At 45.0% G+C, this 21,077-nt stretch overlaps 1 protein-coding gene across 10 annotated transcripts in view; it reads right to left on the bottom strand.

Annotated features, from left to right (window-relative positions):
* PHC3 (polyhomeotic homolog 3) overlaps positions 1 to 21,077 on the bottom strand; it is a 107,259-nt gene that overhangs the window by 39,219 nt on the left and 46,963 nt on the right. For 6 of the 10 annotated variants that reach the window (XR_005886113.1, XM_041003023.1, XM_041003029.1 and 3 more), the window contains exons 7-9: positions 5,687 to 5,933; positions 2,007 to 2,878; positions 1,668 to 1,715 (exon numbers count right to left, since the gene is read on the bottom strand). Coding sequence is in view for 9 of the 10 variants with exons in the window: in XM_041003023.1 (XP_040858957.1) it covers positions 1,668 to 1,715; positions 2,007 to 2,878; positions 5,687 to 5,933 (1,167 nt within the window). In the remaining variant the exon portion in view is untranslated. The remainder of the gene's footprint in view (positions 1 to 1,667; positions 1,716 to 2,006; positions 2,879 to 5,686; positions 5,934 to 21,077) is intronic. The other 4 variants (XM_041003031.1, XM_041003025.1, XM_041003028.1 and 1 more) reach the window with 2 other exon arrangements.

Below are 21,077 nucleotides of genomic sequence, written 5' to 3'. Positions count from 1 at the left end.
AGTTTTATGGTGAAAAAAACTTGTGAATATGAGATATTTTAAAAAACAAAACAGGATAGAACAAAAGAGAAACTTAAGTATTTTCAGCCTGAATTTCATTACTAAAAGTATTCATTTGTATTGTATTTCTCTCTTAAATATCCTCCTCCAAAGTTCTCCTAATAAAAATTCAGAAAAACAGAACTTGTAGAAGACTTACTTGTTAAAAAACAAATCACTGAGGTGGATATTTGGCAGAGCAGTAAAGGCACCCAATGAGATGCTTTCATTATTGGAGTGCCTGGTTCAAACTCCGTTATTTCTTCCTTAAAGATTTATTCACTTATTTGAAAGGCAGTTACAGTGAAGAGAAACAGAGAGAGAGCTTCCATCCACTGATTGACTTCTCACATGGCATCAATGGCTGGGACTAGGACAGGCCAAGGCAAGGAGTTTCAGCTACGTCCCCCACATGAGTACAGGGGCATCTCGCACTGTTTTCCCATGTGGTCAGCAGGGAGCTAGATTTGAAGTGAACCGCTGGAGCTCAAGGCACTGACTCTGTTGGTGACACAGCAGGTTAGGAACCTGGTACTTAGGTTGCTGCCAACCATGTGGAAGACCTAGCTCATGATACAGGCTCCTTGTCTTTGCTCTGGCCCGGGCGTTGCTGTTGCCCATCATCACTTGAGTAAACCAGCAGATGAAGATCAACCTGTCTTCATTTCTATCTCTCTCTCTCTTTCAAATGAAATAAAAATAAATAATAAAGGACATAATAATAAAGAACAAAACAAATAGCTGAGCTAGAAAATGAAAATAGAACTATATTAAATATGATTTAAGAGTACTATATGCTTTCTAAGTATTCTTTTCTAACAATATCCACTGTAAACGCTTCAAACCCAATTCCATGAGTGAAAACTTATTTCCTTTGTTCATTGCGCCATTTGTCAACTTGTTTTGAATAAAAGAAGTGAAACTTAATTTCTTTATGCCTAATAAGATCACGTTAAATGACAATAATTATAAATTTGAATCATATGAAAGAACAGACTTTGAAATTCTTCCTTTCTCTCTGAACCTTTAAGTTGAAACAATCTTTTCAAAGAGGCTAAATAAAAAACTTCCCATTAGGAAAATTTTTCTCAGAAATTATAAATCTGATCTGATCATTCTAACCACTGAAACTCAACTTTTTTTTGTAAATTCTGGAGTGTTTAATTTTCCTCTCTAGGTAACACAGGATTATTTCACCACAAGCTTAATTACTTAAAACTTCTTTCAGTGGCTTTTTTTTTTCATCCTCAGAATTCAACTTAGATTTTTTTTAACTTTTTCAATGAGCAATATTTTAAGTATATATTTTCCTGTAGGCTTAATAAAGAGAGGAAATCAGAAGTTTAATAATTCTGATATCACTTCTCAGCCTTTTGGCTAATATCAAGTGTTCTGATAGTCTGCAATGTTCGCAAATTTGCACTATTGCCTATAACAAAATTTTCAATAAAATTTTATTGCCAAAATACAGTTGTATGAAAAATATATAAGCATACCTCCTCCACCTTGGGATAAAATCCCCTCAAGGCCCAGGACTTCAGAATGCACACAACCAAAAAGGTCAGCTAGATAAATCATACCTTTAAAAACATACAAGCCAACAGAAGGGATCTATGAAGGATAATCACCTTAAGAGAAAAAACTTTGTGCAGATGACACTGGTTCAAATGCATTCCCTTGGGGAAAAAAAATCAACTCTGTAAAGATAGCAGATGGATTTGTTTAAATAGTAATAAAATTAACGAGGGACTTTAAAAACCACCACAAATTATCAAGCATGCAACCATACTAAAACAAATGGCATTTTTTTGTGTGTGTGCCCATATAGTATGTCAGAATACTGACACATAGAAATTTCAAGCTTTTTTAAATTGGTAGGCATTTAGATTTAGCAATATAATAGTGTGGGAGAAAATAGCTTTTACTTTCAGTTCAGCAAGAAAGTCAAAGAGCTTCCAAGGGCTTACCACTGGTGGATCAACAGGTGCTGGTGGCTGTACTTGTAGATTTACCGCAACGGTCTGTGGAGGAGGAAGAGTCTGAAATGGCAACTGGACCAAAGCTTCTGCAGCTGGAAGCTCCTCTTCTGACACCAAAGCATTCTGCACTAACACCTGGCCCTGGGACAGAATTTCAGGCTGCACTTGTAAGGACTGCATTGACTGCAAGGGCAGTGGTGGGATCTGAGCTGGAGGAGATGTCGACATCTGTGGAGGGGTTGCAATTGGGATTGGAGATGACTGCAGGGTTGAATATTGCTGGTGTGATGTTGGAGAAACGATCTGCTGGCCTGGGGAGACCAAGGCAGATGGCTGAACGGGGCCAATGTGTACAACAGGGGAAGCTGGAAGTGGAAGATGGGATGGAAGGTTGAGCTGTGCTGGAGGTTGTACCTGATTAGCAGCAGATTGCTGCAAATTTGGCCCTGGCTGGAGAGCTGATGACACCAGAGGGTGTGGCTGAATAAGTGCTTGTGGGTGGATAATTATAGTAGGAGACTGACTTGGTGAATGAGATGGTGGGGGAGACACCACCACAGACTGCTGTGCTGACTGTGACTGACTCGGAGACACTGTTAAAGGAGAAGGGTGACTCTGGATCGGTGAACAATGCTGTGACTGAGCACTGCTGGGAGCTGGAGGAAGGCCATGGTTCTGGAGTGGAATACAGTGCTGCGATGGGGGTGGGTCTTGACTCGGATTCGGAAGAGTGATCGGCTGAATTTGCTGTTGCTGCTGTTGTAGTATCAGCTGATGATGTGAAACCTTGGGAGGTGGTGAGTGAAGAGGAATCTGCTGATGTTTTATTAGGGAATGAGGCTGAATTGGAGAATAAGATGCTGTGAGAGAAAAAAAATTACAATTAGTAGTGACTTCAAAAGCATAGAAATGTTCAAACAAATCTAAAGGAACAAAGTTTTCACATCAGAAGACCATAACCACAGAACTCTATCACAAGTTTTCCAGACAAGGATGATTTGAAATGGGACAAGTTTCTCTAGGAAAACTACAAAAATATCACAAAATAATCTGCACTGTGGTAAATGCCAAAAGGAAACTGCCTAAAACAATCTATTCATAAATCTCAATGGTATGGCATACATTCTTACTAAATTCCATAGCCCATCAGAATACATGCATTAAGTTTTACCAACATTCATCCATTTAAAATTCTTCAGAGTAGGAAAAACTATTATCACAGAACAAATATAGTACATACAGATAGCGTCAATATGAGATGTTCCTTTCACAATGCATAAAATACAGATCTCTTCCTTTTTAGTCTGTGCCTAGACAGGCTTCCAACTACTAACAAAGTAATTACTCCTAAAAATTTTCTATCTGAGTACCTACATTTGACCTGACATAAGGAGTCTATGTATTATTTAACTGAGGAACAAGGAAGTGTTTTGTATAATAATTAAATGAAGCAAAACAATGTGTAAGTCTTATAGCAGAGTTAAATATTTACTGCAACAACTGAAGCTTGCAAATTTGCCTGCAGAGAATGAGGCAATAAAAATCTCATGCAATCCAGATATATGTCTTACTTCCTCCTTTCCCTTAGGCAAACCACAAGCTGCACAGTCATTTCTAAGTAATGACATCAGATGTTTTCTCTACAGAGGAGCCACAGGAATAAATATTTAAGAATGAGCATAAGTAATACTCCCAATATTCTCTCTATATACATGTTCTTACAAAGGAAGATCATGGCGAATCTTCCCTATATGAACTAAGTTCATTAGAAGATAAACTGAAATCATCACTTAACAGTAACATTATGCAAACAATACAGATATAAAGAGGGCACAATCTTTCAGTAATAAAAACATATCGAAAGATACAGCACAATCTTTTCCGTAATCATAGAATATTAAGACAAACACTGAATACAGACCAGTGAATTTAATTTTATATTTAATATTTGTGACATCAATATTATAAGTACTCCAATTTTTAAAATATCTTTGCATCTGATTATTATCTAAAATGTTAACTTTACCATCTGGAGGAACCATTTATAAGTTTCAACATGTATCTACAAATCATGAAAGTACTGAAATTAAGCCTAGAATTTCATCTAACAAAATAATTTTCACATAATAATTAGATAAGCACTGCAAACTAAGACCTTAAAGTTTATAAGCCCTTTATAAATGTGTTTATAGATTGTTATAAAGTATTCAAAAAGAATAAATTAACAGTCTTGTATTTCTGATGAGTACCTTTCCCCTCCAGGGGTCAAGTGCTTTCACATCACTCTCACTTGTACTTAGATAAAACCTGGGCAGCAAGTAAGTGTTCCTGTCCTAAGGAAAATAGGAATTTTTTGCAGGCATAAAAGCAAAGGCCCATGTGAATTCAATTTTTAGGGAAGCCGTTTGGCTTCTCAATTGAGACACCAGGTTGGGAAGCCTGCATCAAACAGGGGAGTGCTCACATTGGAATCCTGACCCCACAACTGACTTCAGCTTTCCGCAACTGCACAGCCTGGGAGGCAGCAGGCGAGGGCGCAGGTAACTGGGTCCCTGCCGCCAAAGTAGGAGACCCAGGTTTGACCTGGCCGAATCCCAGAAACTGTGGGCATATGGAGAGTGAATCCAGCAGGGAGCAACACAAGCGTGAGAAGCTAAGGAAAGGATCCAACTTAAGAAAAAAAAAAAAAAAAAAAAAAAACATGCTGTAACTACAAAAGGCGGCTAGGAGCAGTTTAAAATGACAGTATCAATGCTATCAGCAAATGTGCTGACTTCAAGAAAAGCTCAATCCTGGAAAATTCTAGGATGAACAAAAGAGACAGGAAGGAAGATGAATTTGGATGGCACCATCACTTTCAGCTGGAACCATGCAGGAACGTCATCTATAGAACGAAGAGGGAGCAGGTGGGCTTCAAAGCTTGACAAGAATGGAAATGACTTGGGCATCCTTTTCCTTTGACATCTTTCAAGCAGACAAAATCACGTGGTAGGGAAAACAGTTACACATGAGCCTTATTTTCATCAAATGATGAATTCCTCTCACTGCTGGTAACTTAAGCAAAAGAATATATTTGCTTTTCAAGAATCTTTTTAAAAAGTTAAAAAGATTTATCAATGTAAGAAGAGAGTAGCACACATGAAGATGTCAATTCAATGCTAAATAACAAAAAATCTATTTTATTGCAATTTGTCTCAGTGAATCAGTTTTTATAAACTTTTCTATTTTCAAGCTACATAGCAAGATGACCTTTCATGAGCTCAGGAAACTCATATTTTAAAATGCATTAACTGTCAGCACTTTGTGGCACAGCATGTGAAGTTGCAGTTTGCCTCAAAGCATCCTATACTCTTGAGTAAAAGATCAAGTCCCAGATGTTCCACCTCCAGTGCAGCAGAGGCTGGCCCGACACCTGGGGCCCTGCCACTCACATCAAAGACCAGGATGGGACTACAGCCTCCCGACTTTGGCCTTGCCCAAATCTGGCTACGGAGCCATTTGGGAAATGAACCAAAGGATGAAAAATGAATGGAAGATATAGCTTTCTTACTCTTTCAAATAAATAAATCATATTTTGAAAAGTATTTTGTGCCACTTTCGTTCAATCAGGGCATACCATTCATTCTAAGAAAATGAATAAACTATTTTCAACAAAAGTTTTATCCCACCTGGTGCTATTAATTGGTGAATACTTGATGTCCGGGTGACAGCTGTGCTTCGTGATTCCAGACTTGGGCTTTCTCCTTTCTTATTGCTTTCAGGAGAAGGGTCTCGTTGGCTGATTTTAGAACTGGTCACTGTTGTTTTGTTATGACAAATAGTCAATGACTGGGTTTGACTAGTACTTTTTGGTGGACCATTCTGGGAGCTAGATAATACACCCAACTTCTGGCTTCGCAATGTTAAATTCTGTACCTAAGAAGCACATAACAGAATATAAGGATGAAACCCGATGATGTTAATTGATGTGATAATCATTACCTCTATAACAACAACAATAACACACTTACATGATGCTTTTCATTCACAAAGCTCCAAGCACTTTGTAACAACTGATTAATTCAAAGATATGATAGTTATTCTAACTATTCTTTAAAAATTTAGTGGAAATCATTGGGAAGTAAAGGAAAGGAGAGGGGAGGGGAGGGCAGGGGAAGGGAGGGGAAGGGAGGGGAGGGGAGGGCAGGGGAAGGGAGGGAAAGGGAGGGGAGGGAAGGGGAGGGCAGGGGAGGGGAGGGAAGGGGAGGGGAGGGGAGGGGAAGGGAGGAGAGGGGAGGGGAGGGCAGGGGAGGGGAGGGCAGGGGAGGGCAAGGGAGGGGAGAGAAGGGAGGGGAGGGGAGGGGAGGGGAGGGGAGGGGAGGGGAGGGGGGGGGAGGGGAGGGGAGGGGAGGGGAGGGAAGGGAAAGAATGAAGGAAAGGTATGAGAGGGAAAGAACGGAGGACCAATACTGAAGAACTAAATAAAAACAGAGAGGGACGGAAAATGAACTGTGAATATGAGGAAATTATTTCGATTTTTCTGTTTTGTTTTGCTCTGTTTTACAAACAAAAGTAAATAAATTTACAAAAATTACAAGTGGTACAAATTGAGACAATGTCTCCTGTTCACAACAAAAGCTGAGATGAGAAAATGACTTTGTAACACACATACTGCACTAAGAAGTCATAAACTCTTAACAGTACAGATCAATAAAGGGTCATCAATTTTGTAAGAAAATTAATTCAGTCACCTATCCATTGTGATAAATATGAAAAGGATTTTCAGAAAATTCCTTTATAAATAACTTCAGCTTTACTAATGTTGTTACTGAACACTCAACTGTGATTAAGAACTAGATCTCACATCCTAAAAGCATTGTGCAGTCCTGAAAGGGGTTTGTATGATGGCTCTGGTCTACACCATGAACAATCCTGAACGTATACTCTCTCAGGAGAATGACAAGAATTATTCCAATGACTCTCACCTGACATTTTTATTCCTAAACAGCAATGGTAAAAACACCCTTCCAATGGTATTTCATTTCTTGCTATCTGCAATGAATATTACCAAATATATTTATGTTAAGACCGACCAAGAGAGGAAAACTGCACTGAGAGATTTCAAAATGTCAGAGTACAACTTGCAGCAGGAGCAGCCTAGGAGGTATTCAGCCGTGGGGCTTGAGTGGAGGGAGCCCTCAGGGGTGTGGTGGCTGCAAAGGGTACATGAGCCAGGTCAGACTCAATGCTTGGGTCTCTGGCCATGGCCACTGCCACCACATGGTGAATGAGTCTTGGGTTTTGGGCGCTGCCCAGCAGCGAGCTCTAGGGTGTTTGGGATATGTAGTTGCTGCATAGGGACATCCATGGATAAGGCCAATGTGCGTGTAAGTGAGGAATGAATCCTGTGATACTTCCAGCAAGAGTCACTGAACTTGCAGGTAAGCATGGGACTGAGACCAGGTGGTTTAGAGGGGAGAGTCTGGCAGATCTGATTGGGTAAGACTGATTATTAGCCTACACAGGAGTCCTGAGATAGGCTGTTAGTGCAGAACATTATTGACTGCCACATGCCAGCCCACATGAAAGATATAGGTGGGGGGCCTGTCTGGCAGGGCTAGATCCCAGTACCTGACTGCATGTTGGAACAGGATATGGGTCACATTAGACAGGGTCATGACACCAACCAGCACGTGAGAGAACCAGGTCCAGGGATAGATACTGCCGGGGATAAGTGAGTCCAACCCGGTGGAAATTCAAGTCCTGCTGCTTAGCTTAAGAGTTGGGGTGGAGATGGGCTGAGCTTGGAGTGACCATGAAATCCACGAACACCAACAGGTGCTAGGGCTGCAAACAGGCTGGGCAGGTCCAGGCTGTAGTACCCGCACGTGCACCATAAAACAGGATGGGAGGTGGGCCAGGCCGCAACATCTTCCAGCTCATACAAAGGCCAAGATGGAATGGCAGGCTATGCCAGGCAAGGGTCTAGAACCTACTGGAGCATATGAGATCTGGGTCAGGGAGTGGGCTGAGTGGAGAAACCTGTGAAACTCCCCTATTGGGGCCACAGCTACTGCTGGTGAACACATGTTCCAGGATTGAATGTTGGGCCATTTGAGCAGGGTTACTCCAACCGTTGGCTAATGTGTGGAATGATTTTGATCGGGGGTGACCAGGTAGGGCCAAGCCTACCTTACCTCACCGGCAAGAGCTGAAACCGGGCTGGAGCACAGGTCAAGCTCAGCTAGGTTGTTATACCTACCAGTATGTATGAGCCTAGGATGGGAGAAGACAGAGCAGGGCCAGGTTCTAGCACCCACCAGTGAATGGTGGGACTTGGTGTAGGCTGAGTCAGGCAAGACTACAGCATCCAAAGCCAAAGGTCATGACAGGTGAGGGAATAGGCCAAACTGGGTCAGAGCTACCAATGCCATGTGCAACATCTATAGTTGAGAATAAATCTGGTTGGGGAGATCAGGGGACGCCCTGGCTGGGTTGTGGTTCCCACTGGTAAGCACAGGGCTAGAATGGGAGCCGTGTTCTGGTCTGGACATGGCTGTAGTGTCCCTTTCAACAAGTGTGGACTGGAGGTAAGTGTGCCAGACTGGGCACCCATTGGTGCTCATGAGGACCAGGGTAGATATAGGATAGGCTAGGTAGGTCTCTGTCCCTTCTGAGCCATGTCTACATGTGGACCAGACTAGACTAGGCTGTAACACACAACAATAATAACTGGAATGGGATGGGTGGATGCTGGTCAGGAAAAGCCATTGTTCCTGCTAGCACAGGAGATGGATTGAGGAAGGCTGGCCCATGGACCAAACCATGTGCACAAGATCTGGCATTGGGAGAAGTTATGATGGAGGAGCCTTGGAAACTTCTCTGTCAGGACACAGTGCATGCAGGTGAGCGCAAGGACCACAACATGGAGCAATCCAGACCAGCCCAGGGAAATGAATCCAGTGGCATACATATGGTGCAGGTCAGGCGCATACCAGGCAGGGCCAGTTCACATCACCCTCTGGCGAATCCGAGCACCAGAAAGGAGTGTGGGTCGGGCCAGGTCTGGTCGCAACACATACCAGTATATTTGGGCTACGAATGGGTGCTGGCTGGACTGGGCTAGGCTGTAGCCCCCACCAATCTGAAATGCAATTGGGGATGGGCCGGGCAAGGCCAGGCTACAGCACCCACTGGCAAAAGCTGAGGTGAGGCGGGCCACACCAGACTGGGTCACAGCACCCAACCCAGGACATACAAGACCCAGGAGGAGGGGGCAAAATTGATATGAAAGAATATGGGGGAAAACCCATGCTGGATCACCACTCCCAGTGGAGAGTATGAGTTGGGATGGGGACAGACCAGACCCGGCAGAGCTACAACACCTGCTGGCCTCATGTGAGCTGGACCAGGAAAAAGCCAGGCTGGGTTGACTGTTTCGACTGGTGCAAGTAGAAATCAGAGTGGGTAACAGTTGGTTGAGCTTTGCCACAGCATCAGCAAGCAGATGCTGACACAGGAGGGCAATCTGTCAAGCCAAACTGCAGACCACCTGGAGAGTGCATGATCCAGGAGTGGCATTGAGCTCAGTAGGGAAACAGTGGGCACCTCCCTCTTGGGTTGCTACTCTGTCTGGTGAGCATAAGAACCAGGACTGGGGCTAGACAGAGTGTCACTCATCAGCAGGTATGTGGGCTGGATAGTGGATCTGGTTGGGTTGAACTAGGCTTCAATGCCCAATGACATGTATGTGAGCTTAATGGAATGTGAAACAAACTAGAACAGTCTGCTGTACATAGTGGATAGCATGGAAACCAGGGTAGGTGGTGGGCCTGGTGAGGGTCAAGCAGAGTCACCCTACAAGGCTGCAGCTCCCACTGGTTTATGAGAAGGCCAAGTGTGTGGTGCGCAGGATGGGGATGAGTTCCAACAGCCAATGGTTTGTGTACAAGACTGGGCTAGAGGCAGAACTGACTCAGCAACTGCAACCACCAGCATATGCATAGGCTGATAGGGGTAAAAGACTATGTCTCTAAATTGCTGCAATGGCTACGTCTGGCTGCAGCCAAGAGCCTGGAAATCCATCTGGTCTCCCACGTGGGTGGCAGTGAAGTGTATCAAGCACTGGGGCTGTCTTTAGCTGTCTTTCCAAGAGCTTTAGCAGACAGCTGGGTTGAAAGTGAAGCAACCAGTACTCTAACTGTGTCTCTGTCCCTTCTGAGCCATGTCTACATGTGGATCAGGCTAGACTAGGCTATAACACACACCAGCAGATGGAAGATCTTTCTCCTCTACAAATCTGACTTTAAAATAAGTGAAAATCACTCTCTTCTCCTTCTGGCTTCCCTTCCCCTCTTCCCTGCTATTCTCCACGTGCCCCAACCCCTCCGTTCCTGCCCCACTGAAATAAACCTCCTAAGATACCTCGTTGGGTCTTGTGTTTTCAGCTCATGCTAAAGAACCAGGTTGCGTGGCTGAAACATCCAACAGCAAGAACCAGAATGAGTTGAAGGCCAGTCAGGAAAAGCCACTGTTTCTGCTATGACAGGAGGTGGACTGAGTAGGGCTGGCTCATGGACCCACTGGTAAGTGTGAAACCTGGCATTGGGAGAGGTTCTGATGGAGGAGCCTGGGCAACTCCTCTGGCAGGACAAAGTCCCGGCAGGTAAGTGCAAGAAACATGATAGGAAACAGCCCAGAACAGGCCATGGGAAGTTACCCACTGGCATACAATTGGCAGGGGTCGGGAAAAGATCAGGCTGAATCTGTCCATGTCATCGACTGGCAAATCCAAGCACCAGTGTGGGTCGAGCCAGATTCGGTCGCAACAAAGACTAGCGCACAATATGGAATGCCAAGGTGAGGTTGCCTATACCAGAAGGGACCACAGAGCCCAAACAGTGTGAGAACAAGGAAGGAAGTGGGCAGAGCCAGCAGGAGAATAAGGGAGGGTTCCTTTGCTGGACAGCTACTCCCACTGGAGAAAGTGAGCTGGGATGGGGGCAGACCAGACTAGGCAGGGCTACAACACCTGTGCGCCTCATGTGGCCTAGATCAGGGAAGAAGCCAAGCTGGGCTGATTATTCCTACTGGTGCAAACAAAATTAGAAAATTAGAGTGGGCGAGGGTTGTTTGGGCTTAGCCACAGCATCAGCTGAAAGAAGCTGGCACTGGGGCCTAGTTCTGTCAAGTCAAACCACAGAACTATCTGGAGAGTGCATAATCTGGGAGTGGGAAAGGCCTGGGAGGGAAATAGTGGGCTCCTCCCTCTTGGGTTACCACTTCCACAGGAGGACATAAAACTAAGACAGCCACTGGGGTGGAATGGGGTGTGGGACAGACTGGATTACTGCTACACATACTGGCAAACCAGGGTAGGGGGCAGAACTGGTGGGGGTTATTGCGGGTCGCTCCAACTAGGCTGCATCTCCCACGTGGTTATGTGAGGGCCGAGAATGTGCTGGGCAGAATCAGGCTGGACTGCAACACCCATTGGTTCCATTGGAAGTAGGAAGTGAAAACAGAACCAACCCAGCAATTGCAACTACCAGCTGATCGGGGCCATGGACTGTGCCGGGCCCTGTACTTGCTAGCACATACAAGAATCTGGTTTGAGAACACCTCAGACAGTTTCTTTGGAGATCTTCCTAATCTAAATGCTGGACTCAGAACCCTAACCAAGAAAAGAGAGAAGACAGAACAGGTCAACCACCCATCTCAGCTACGATAGACTATGTCAATCAGTGGATTTTTCAAAGACCTCATAGTGCTTGGAGTGGCAAGACTGGCAGCGATTCATAATGGTTGAAATATCAAAACCACTTGAGCAAGAACCTCAGAGCATGCCATACATGCGGGACCTGGGGAGGGTGGGAAATTGGGTGGGCCTTTTCCCTTAATACCTCCCTTTAAACATGAAAGAAACAATATGGAAAAAATATTAGTCTTATCCTGTACTTTCCTGTAGCCCTTGAACCTTTTTACCCTAATTAACTATATAAAGATTGTTAAAATTAAAAAAAAATATATTTAATAAAAAAAAAAGGAACCAGGTTGCGGGAATTAGCTGCGCATAATAATATCGTAATATCCTATGAACTAGAACTAGAACTCAACCTTTTTAAATAACTAACATTTGGTGCCGTGACTGGTTGGTTTCCCCCAGCACTTGGCTGTGTGGCCTTCAGGCCTTTGGCCACTATTAGACCCAAACCGTGAGAACTGCGATTTGTGTTAACTGTCTTCATCTGCACCACCGAGACTCATCAGCAGCCATCAGAATCCGTCTCCATCCGCGTGCTGGTTCACGAATTCATCTCCAACAGCCTGTTCCTGACTTTGCCTTCACCTGCCGGTTCCAGAATTCTCCACCTCCTCATGGTCTTCCTGAATTCATCTGACCTGACCGTGCCAGCACCTGCCTCCATCCAGCAACGACATAACCCAGATGTGTGCTCCTGGTACTCCATATCCACGTGGAGCACACGAGGTATTCCCCATCGTTCCGAATGCTAAGTTGTTGCATGCATACACTATTATAGGAAGGATACCCTCTCAGCCCTTGAAGTTTTGGGTGCAGCTTGACACATTTGCACTCCTCCAACTAGGTCTTTTTTTCCACTTTTGGGAGCTTTTAGGAGACTGGTTTTATAAACCCTGGCCAGGTGCCGTGTCTTTTAGCTGCTGGGCTGGAAGTCCCCCAACCACTGGGCTGCGGGGGGGGGGGGGGGGGGGGGCAGGCCCCTGTACCTCCGAGTCGGGCCGTTGAGCTGTTAACAACTTCGGATACAGGCAGTGTTTTGGGACCTGGCTTGTCCCTTACGTAGGGGGTGATGACCTTCTCCGAGAGCCATTTTTTCCTGACTACTGAGTCTGACCGCTGGGTCGCTTTCACGGACCACCGGGTCCACTGTGGTAATCAGTCCTGAGTTTTAATCATGGGAGCTATTTTACATCACCAGTTCCTCCCAACTCCCCCTTGGGCTGTCTTCTAGCAAATTTAGAAACCCTTGAATTGACTCATTCTCTAAAACTAATACGCCTCTGTAATATGGATTGGCCCCACTATTCCTTAGCTAACTCCTCCAAGTGGCCAATTAATGGCACTTTGGATCCGAACATCCTTCAGAATCTAGCTGACTACTGTGTGCATTCGGAAAAATGGGGGGAGGTCTCATTCCCTCTTCTCTCTCGGCTTTCTGATTTTCCCAGTTTTCTAGCCATGAAGTAGGAAATCCCAGTGCCCTCTTCCAGGGCTCTGGCACCACGTGCTTCCTCTATCTCTTCTGGCATCTTTTTAACAAGCCCCCATCTTATCCTCCTCCATGTACTGTCTCAACCCCCACTCTATCCCTCTGTCTGCCATCTTGCCCTTTCTCTCCCTTCCATCCCCCTCTGTGAAAGTCTCCGTTTGCTCTCCTCATTGGGTAGCAGACAAAGATTTCCTGTTTAAAACTTTTTTTTCTGTTTTAACCCTTGGCCTAATTGGCTCTCCCAGTTTCTTTTGAGTTGACCACACCCAGCCACCCTAAGGGCCTAAATTTTCTAGCTTTCCCTCTCACCTCTTAGCTGAGAGGGGTGGAATAAGAGATAAGTGATTTAGCCTTTCTTTTTTTTTTAAAAAAAAAGAGGAAAAGAAAACCAAAAAAATGCAACTTGTTCTGTAACTTAATGTAATGTAACAAATACTCTGGTATAAAGTTGTCCTAACACACTGTTAAATTACTCCAAAGCATAAGACAAACCTATGTGCTTGTTTTACAAAGATATTTCCCAGTTAAAGTATGTCAAAGAAGGTGTGGACAGGTTCCAACTGAAAGCATTTTTAATTCGGATTGCTAAGAGGAAGATGTAATTCTAAATAACTGGTAACTTTAAACTGGTAACTTTAAAGCATTTTTAAAGCTTTAAACTTGGGCCCGGCGGCATGGCCTAGTGGCTAAAGTCCTCGCCTTGAACGCACCAGGATCCCATATGGGCGCTGGTTCTACTCCTGGCAGCCCCACTTCCCATCCAGCTACCTGCTTGTGGCCTGGGAAAGCAGTCGAGGACGGCCCAAAGCTTTGGGACCCTGCACCTGTGTGGGATACCCGGAAGAAGTTCCTGGATCCTGGCTTTGGATTGGCATAGCATTAGCCGTTGCGCTCACCTGGGGAGTCAATCATCAGATGGAAGGCTTTCCTCTCTGTCTCTTCTCCTCCTCTCTGTATATCTGACTTTGTAATAAAAATAAATAAATCTTAGAAAAAAAAATGTGTATGGACTCTAAAATTCTAGAATAGACCATTTGCATTTTCTATATTTAAAAAAAAGATGTGTATGAACTCTAGAATAGACCATTTGCATCTTCTATATTTAAATAAATAAATAAATAAAACTTTAAACTTGTTTTTCAAAAGCTGCTACAAAAGCTACTTTATAATGTGTGTTACTTGGTATGCATGGGCATGTTTACATGGCAAGCTATATGGTCTATTCTAATTGACTTATAGATAAAAATGTTCATAGGTGAGAATTGCTAAGCTAAATCTCTTAATTTTGACTTAAACAATTCCTTGAGATTAGGGCCACAGAGAAATCCTCCAGCTTCTTAAAATGCTTGAGGAATGATTTTGAGAATATTCCATGAGATTCTATGTAAAGAATAGGTAATATATAGATGCTAGATTCTTAACTGCCCTGGACATTAGGACAGAGCTTTAGAAACTTACAAACGGGACCTGAAAATACCCTGATAGCCTCTTAATGGGGTCACCATGGTCTTTTACCTCAGAGACCAGGAGGGAATCCCATGGCAGAGCAGGATGAGAGAGGTGTGTGCTCCTGGTTCAAGTGAGACCCCCGGAGGACTCCCAAGTGCTCTACATTGCAGAAGGGACAATTCACCAAGGATCATCAGAAAGGATTCCCAGGGCCATGTCCCAACTACCAAAGAGGTCATTGGAGATATGACTGCCCTTGAAGGCCAAGTACTCCAGGTCAGTTATTCCCCATTGGATCTCCCACATGGGACGGAAGCAGCCTGGAACCTTCACAGGCTCAAGGCCATGCATGGACTTCGGTGACACCTCGGAACAGCACCCAAGAGCCCTGGGTGGTTCTCACAGTGGAAGGGAAAACTGTAAGTTTCCGTCTGGACACTGCCTTCTCTGTCCTAGCTAGCTTTGGCTTCTTCCCTCTCTTACAGTGACCATTAGGGTCTCTCAGGAGCCCCAAATTAACTTAGGTGACAGACAGACTAATCTAGAAGTTCAGAAAAGAAGCTTTTCTAGGGAAAAGTTATTTAGTATGTAACTGCACAGCCTGCCTCAATGACCAGGCTCCTGATAGACGTGCTTGCCATCTCCCGCTTCAGTTTTACTAGACTTCACTGAGGTAGGATACCCTCACTGTCCTAAGGCAGATTTGATGTCTTGCTCATGATTTGCCAAGTTATTTGGGATTTCTTAGCTCATCTACTCAAGATTCTTGTGTTCTTCAATTGCCAGTACATGGTTTGCTAGCCTATAAATTAGTAGATTGCTTGCCTCTGCTTTAAAGTGTATAAAGTTCTGTAAAATCTTGTTGGAATACTATAAATTGCCAGGTTATTATAAATGAAAACTAGTTTAAATCTTTTGCCATCTGCAGTGTGACTAGTAGGCCTGGTAACAGAATGTTTTGAGTGCTGTGCTTTATGTTCTAGGCTATACGTCTTCCTGAAACTCTTATTGCTTACAATGATTGGTAAACCATAATTTTTTAGAAAATTTAGCACTTGCCTGTTTCCTAGCTAGATTCAAAATTACTACAGTATTTTCAGACTTCAAATGCAATAATTGTTAAGGTTAGTCAAGAAGTCAGGTTGCATTTACCTGTCCTGTGATGGGTTTATTTTGTGAAGCCACACACTAATCCTTTCATTGTTTCAGATAACAATTTCACACAACCCAAAAGGTTTCACGTGTTCCATTGCATTCATTGGGTATGTTTCAGAATTTGGGATTTGAAGTAGCTAAGTTAAACTGATACAAATCTAGTCCATCGTTTTAAACTAATTTTTACTCTGACAAAAGTTGAAACCTGACAATTCTTTTATATCTAAACTTGAAAGCCCAAGTATTCCAACTGGGTTTCTAACTGAACTCATGACCTGCTAGGTTGGGAAAGATTATAATTATGATATGTTTTGTTATCTATACCTCAACAAGGAGAAGCCCTTCAAGTGCCAGGCAGTACTTCAGACATCTGATGACTTCTACCTTCTACCAGGAACCTCTAGAACCCCCTACTGCTGCAGTTATGCAACAACACCCCCTTTCAGCTCGAAGAAGCTAGAGCGGTTGTCGTCCCTTTATCCCTGTTCACTACTCTGTTTGGAAATGTGAGGAGTTAGATATGATGATAGGCAGTCAGGGCCTCTGGTTCCTGGTGAAGCTAGCCTGTCTACATTGACCATTCAGGAGTAATGAAGAATCGAATACAGGAAGGCCTGGCTAAGAAAAAATGAACTCAAGCCTTATTCAAAAGGACTCTTAATAACCCTTCCCTCCCTTCCCATACACTGAAATGTAAATTTTTTTAAATCAAATCATTAACCAGTTTATTTTGCAGGACTAGAAGCGTCTCTCCATCTCCCATTCCTCCCACCAGGCTGCAACCACTGCCAAGAGAAAACAGCTCCAAGAAGCCATAGAGAGCAATGCCCATCTTCCTTTATATATAACAAAAGGGAGGAATGTAAGGAGTTATACAAATATCCCACCCTGGACCCGGCGCCATTTCTTCTTCCTCACAGCTCACGAAATTCACGCCGGTCTAGCCATCCACCAATCAGATGTAACCCATCATTTCACCTGAGAATCCCACCCCCAATCTTCCAGCCTCTTCCCCAACCCTGCCCACTCACCAATCATCCCTAGGCATTCACCTGCGGCAGCCAATCCCCACTCCTCACACCTTGCCCTCAATCCCCGCCCCTCACACCTTGCAGACAAAAAAGATCCCCAGGTGCCACTGTCTCTCTTCTCCTTCAGGCTTCCCTTACCCTTCCCCTCTTCCCTGCTATTCTCCACGGGCCACCACCCCCTCCCCATTCCTGCCCCACTGGAATAAACCTCCTAAGATAAAAAATAAATAAGTGAAAACACATCTTTGAAAAAAAAAAAGTAGACACCTCAATACTTAAACCTTAGTTGGAAAAAAAAAAAAAAGAAAAAAACAGCAAACCAAAGAACTGATTTCTTAAATCACTGTCCTTCCTCTGTAAGTGGATCTCCTTCCACTAGGCATCAGTACCCTTTGCTGTTCAGAAAAGTTTTGTTTACATACATGTAGAATAAACTATGTATCAATACTGAAGCTAACTCCCTCCCCCTAGAGAGATAAAGTGGTTTTCCATGATTCATTGCTTGAAGCTACTGAATCTACAGAAATGAGAACCCATTAGGACACAGGTCCTATACTGGTTCTAGAAGCAAACAAGAAGGCATGGGCTATTGGCAGCGAAGCTTATGCCTTCTCTCTGGGGTTACAGACCATTAGTCAATAATAGTACATTGAACTTTGTTTAAGAGAACCCATGGAAGGTGCGTGAGACCTCACCCCACCATTGCACAACCAGAGCCGTCACTAGCTTTGCTCACTTCCATGAGCTCAGGGGTCTAGGGAATTGCACTGGGGCTGTCTGAGCCAGCTTCAGATGGAGTGCTGGTTTCATTCCCAAGGGGAGATGGGAGAGAAAGGCCCAAGGCTAGCATGGTGCGTTTGTGGGACAAGCCTGCAGTCTCGTGAACATACATGTGTCCCAGGCGAGTGAAAAGGCAAGATCCCACAACCACACATGTGCCAGAGGGCCAGATAGGGAATCCATCTATGATCTTGGGTCTCGGATGGGCAGGTAGAGCTCCAGGACAGCATGCCACTCCACCCTAACTGAGCTTAAGAAGCCCAGCCTGGGGAACTCATATGCTCCAGGACACAGGTACTATGGATGGCTGTTGGGGGCACTGACAATTTCCTGCCCTGTGATTGGCCCTTTGCCCTGATTGGTGTGCCTTGGTGATCTTTAAGCTGATTGGACAGGATTGACATATAAGCTGGGGAGCTTGGCGGGGGAGGGGCTTCTGCATAACGGAATTAACGGACACAACGGTTTTAACGGAAGGTTTGAATAAAGTTCCTCTGAGACGCTCTCCAATGTCGGGTGATTTCTTCCGCGGGACGGGAGAGCCCGATAGATTGCCCAAAGAGAGTAAGGGGGTGTGAAGAGAGGAAGGTCAACCGCAGGTGAGGAATGAATTTTTTTTTTAAGATTTATTTACTTTTATTGGAAAGTCAGATATACAGAGAGAATGAGACAGAGAGGAAGATCTTCTGTCCAATGACTCACTCCTCAAGTGGTCACAATGGCTGCAGCTTCACCAATCCAGAGTCAAGAGCCAGGAGCCTCTTATGGGTCTCCCACACAGGTACAAGGTCCCAAGGCTTTGCACCATCCTCAACTACTTTCCTAGGTCACAAGAAGAGAGCTGGATGGGAAGTGGTATAGCCAGAATTAGAACCAGAACCCATAAGGGGTGCCAGAACATGAAAGGCAAGGACTTTAGCTACCAGGCCCGAGGAATGACTTCTGAGGGACTTTCATCAACAAAGCCAATATAACTGCAGGTGAGTGAGAGGGCTGAGACTAAGCAGTTAGCAGGGAGAAATGAGAAGACTATAAAGAGTCAGATGGGGAGGGGCCCAGCGCAGTGGTCTAGCGGCTAAAGTCCTCACCTTGAACACGCTGGGATCCTATATGGGCGCCTGTTCTAATCCCAGAAGCTCCACCTCCCATCCAGCTCCTTGCTTGTGGCCTGGGGGAGTAGCTGAGGACAGCCCAAAGCCTTGGGACCCTGCACCCAAGTGGGAGACCCAGAAGACGCTCCTGATTCCTGGCTTTGGATAGGCGCATCAACAGCCGTTGCCATCACTTGGGGAGTGAATCATCAGATGGAAGATCTTCCTCTTTGTCTCTCCTCCTCTCTGTATATCTGACTTTGTAATAAAAATAATAGCTAAATCTTTAAAAAAAAAAAAAGTCAGACCGTGCTGGACCCAATAGTCTCATGATGGCTAAAGCCCGCATTTAACAGGCACCAGAATCCCATATGGGCATTGATTCTAATCCCAGCAGACCCGCTTCCCATGTAGCTCCATGCCTGTGGCCTGGGAAAGTAGTCGAGGATGGCCCCAAAGCCTTGGGATTCTGTACCTGTGTGGGAGACCCGGAAGAAGTTCCTGGCTCTTGACTTCAGATCAGCTCAATTCCAGCTGTTGCAGCCACTTGAGTAATGAATCAGCAGATGGGAGTATTTTCCTCTCTGTCTCTCCTCCTCTCTGTATTCCTCTCTGTATATCTGACTTTACAATAAAAATAAATAAATCTTATGGGCCCAGCGCAGAAGCATAGCAGCTAAAGTCCTTGCCTTGCATGCACTGGAATTCCATATGAGTGCCAGTTCTAATCCCAGCAGCCCCACATCCCATCTAGCTCCCTGCCTGTGGCCTAGGAAAGCCGTTGACAATAACCCAAAGTCTTGGGACCTTGCAACTGTGTGAGAGACCCAGAAAAAGCCTGGTTTTGGATCAGTTCAGCTCCAGCCATTGCAGCCACTTGGACAGTGAATCATCGGATGGAAGATCTTTTTCTCTTTCTCTCCTCCTCTCTGTATATGTGACTGTCCAGTAAAAAATTTTAAAAAGACAGCTTTTTTAAAAAATAAATCTTTAAAAAAAAAAGTCTGACCGATGCATTAGCCCATATGCAAGACCTGAGCTGAGTTAGTTAGCATCGACCACACTGACCACCACCCACTGGCACACAATAAAGCTAGGGCTGGGGACCTACCTAGCAGGGCTGGATCACAATACCTGCCAGTGAGTTTTGGAATAGGACATTAATGATGTTAGGCTGGCCATGGCAGTAACCAGTACCTGAAAGAATCAGGTCCAGGGACAGATTCTGTGGAAGATATGTGGGTCGACCCTTGTGCAACTACAATATCTGCTCATTTGCTTAAGAGCTGGGAGAAGTGAAGGCTAAGCTAGGCATTATTATGGAACTCCGGCTGCAGGTACACCAAACAACAGGGTGTGGAGCAATCCAAGCCACATCTACCAGCTCATACAAAGTTAGGACAGAGGGGGCAGATGATGTTAGGTAACAACCTAGCACTTGTTGGCACATGTAACATCTGGGTCTGGAAGAGGATGGATAGCTGGGGAAACTTGGGAAACCTCCCCGATGAGCTATAACTCCCACTGGTGAGCCTTTGATATTCAGGCCTGGGTGTTGGTCAGGCTGGGCAAGGTAACTCCGTCCACTGGCAACTGTGTGGGTTTACTCGGGAAGGGGGCAGACCAGGCAGTGGGGAAAACCTTAGCTCACTGGCATGTGCAGCAGCCAGGCTGGAGTGTGGGTCATACTGGGCTATACAATCATACCTACCGGTTTCCAGGAGGCAGAGATGGGAGCAGGAGGTACAGACTAGGCTGCATCCTCCACCAGCATGAGCTGGAAATGGGACAGACCAGACCAAACCAGGCAACTGCACCAGTCATCTAATGCTGAGGTAAGGCAGGCCATGCCAGACTGGGTTGCAGCACCTACTGGCACATGTGAGACCCAGTGTATGTAGGAGGTGTGAGATTGTTAGGAGGACTGCTCAGGACTTCCCTGCTTGGCTACTGCTCCTGCATGAGAGCTGGAACTGGGGACAGACCAAGCTGGGCAAGGTTCAGCACCTTTTGGCCTGCATGTGAGCTGGGCTGGGGAAGAGCCAAGCTGGGCTAACTATACACTGGTACATGCATCAGCCACAAGAAGAGCAGGCTGGTCAGACTTTGCCACAGCATGAGCTGGCAACTGCTGGGACAGGGGACAAGCCCTTCCAAACTAGACTGTAGAAACACCCAGAACATTCAAGACCCAGGCCTGGGAGTGGGCCCAGTATGGGAACTGTGGGCACCTCTCTAATGGATTGTAACTCACACTGGTGAGCGTTAAAACCAGGGCTGGGGGCGAAACTGGCTAGACTGTTGGCATGAGAATGAGCTGGA

The sequence above is a fragment of the Ochotona curzoniae genome, unplaced genomic scaffold, assembly GCF_017591425.1.
Source record: "Ochotona curzoniae isolate NIBS_2020 unplaced genomic scaffold, NIBS_Ocur_1.0 scaffold_2587, whole genome shotgun sequence".
NCBI classification, from domain to species: domain Eukaryota; kingdom Metazoa; phylum Chordata; class Mammalia; order Lagomorpha; family Ochotonidae; genus Ochotona; species Ochotona curzoniae.
Note: the sequence above shows the minus strand (reverse complement) of the source record. Positions and strands in the feature narration are given on the sequence as shown.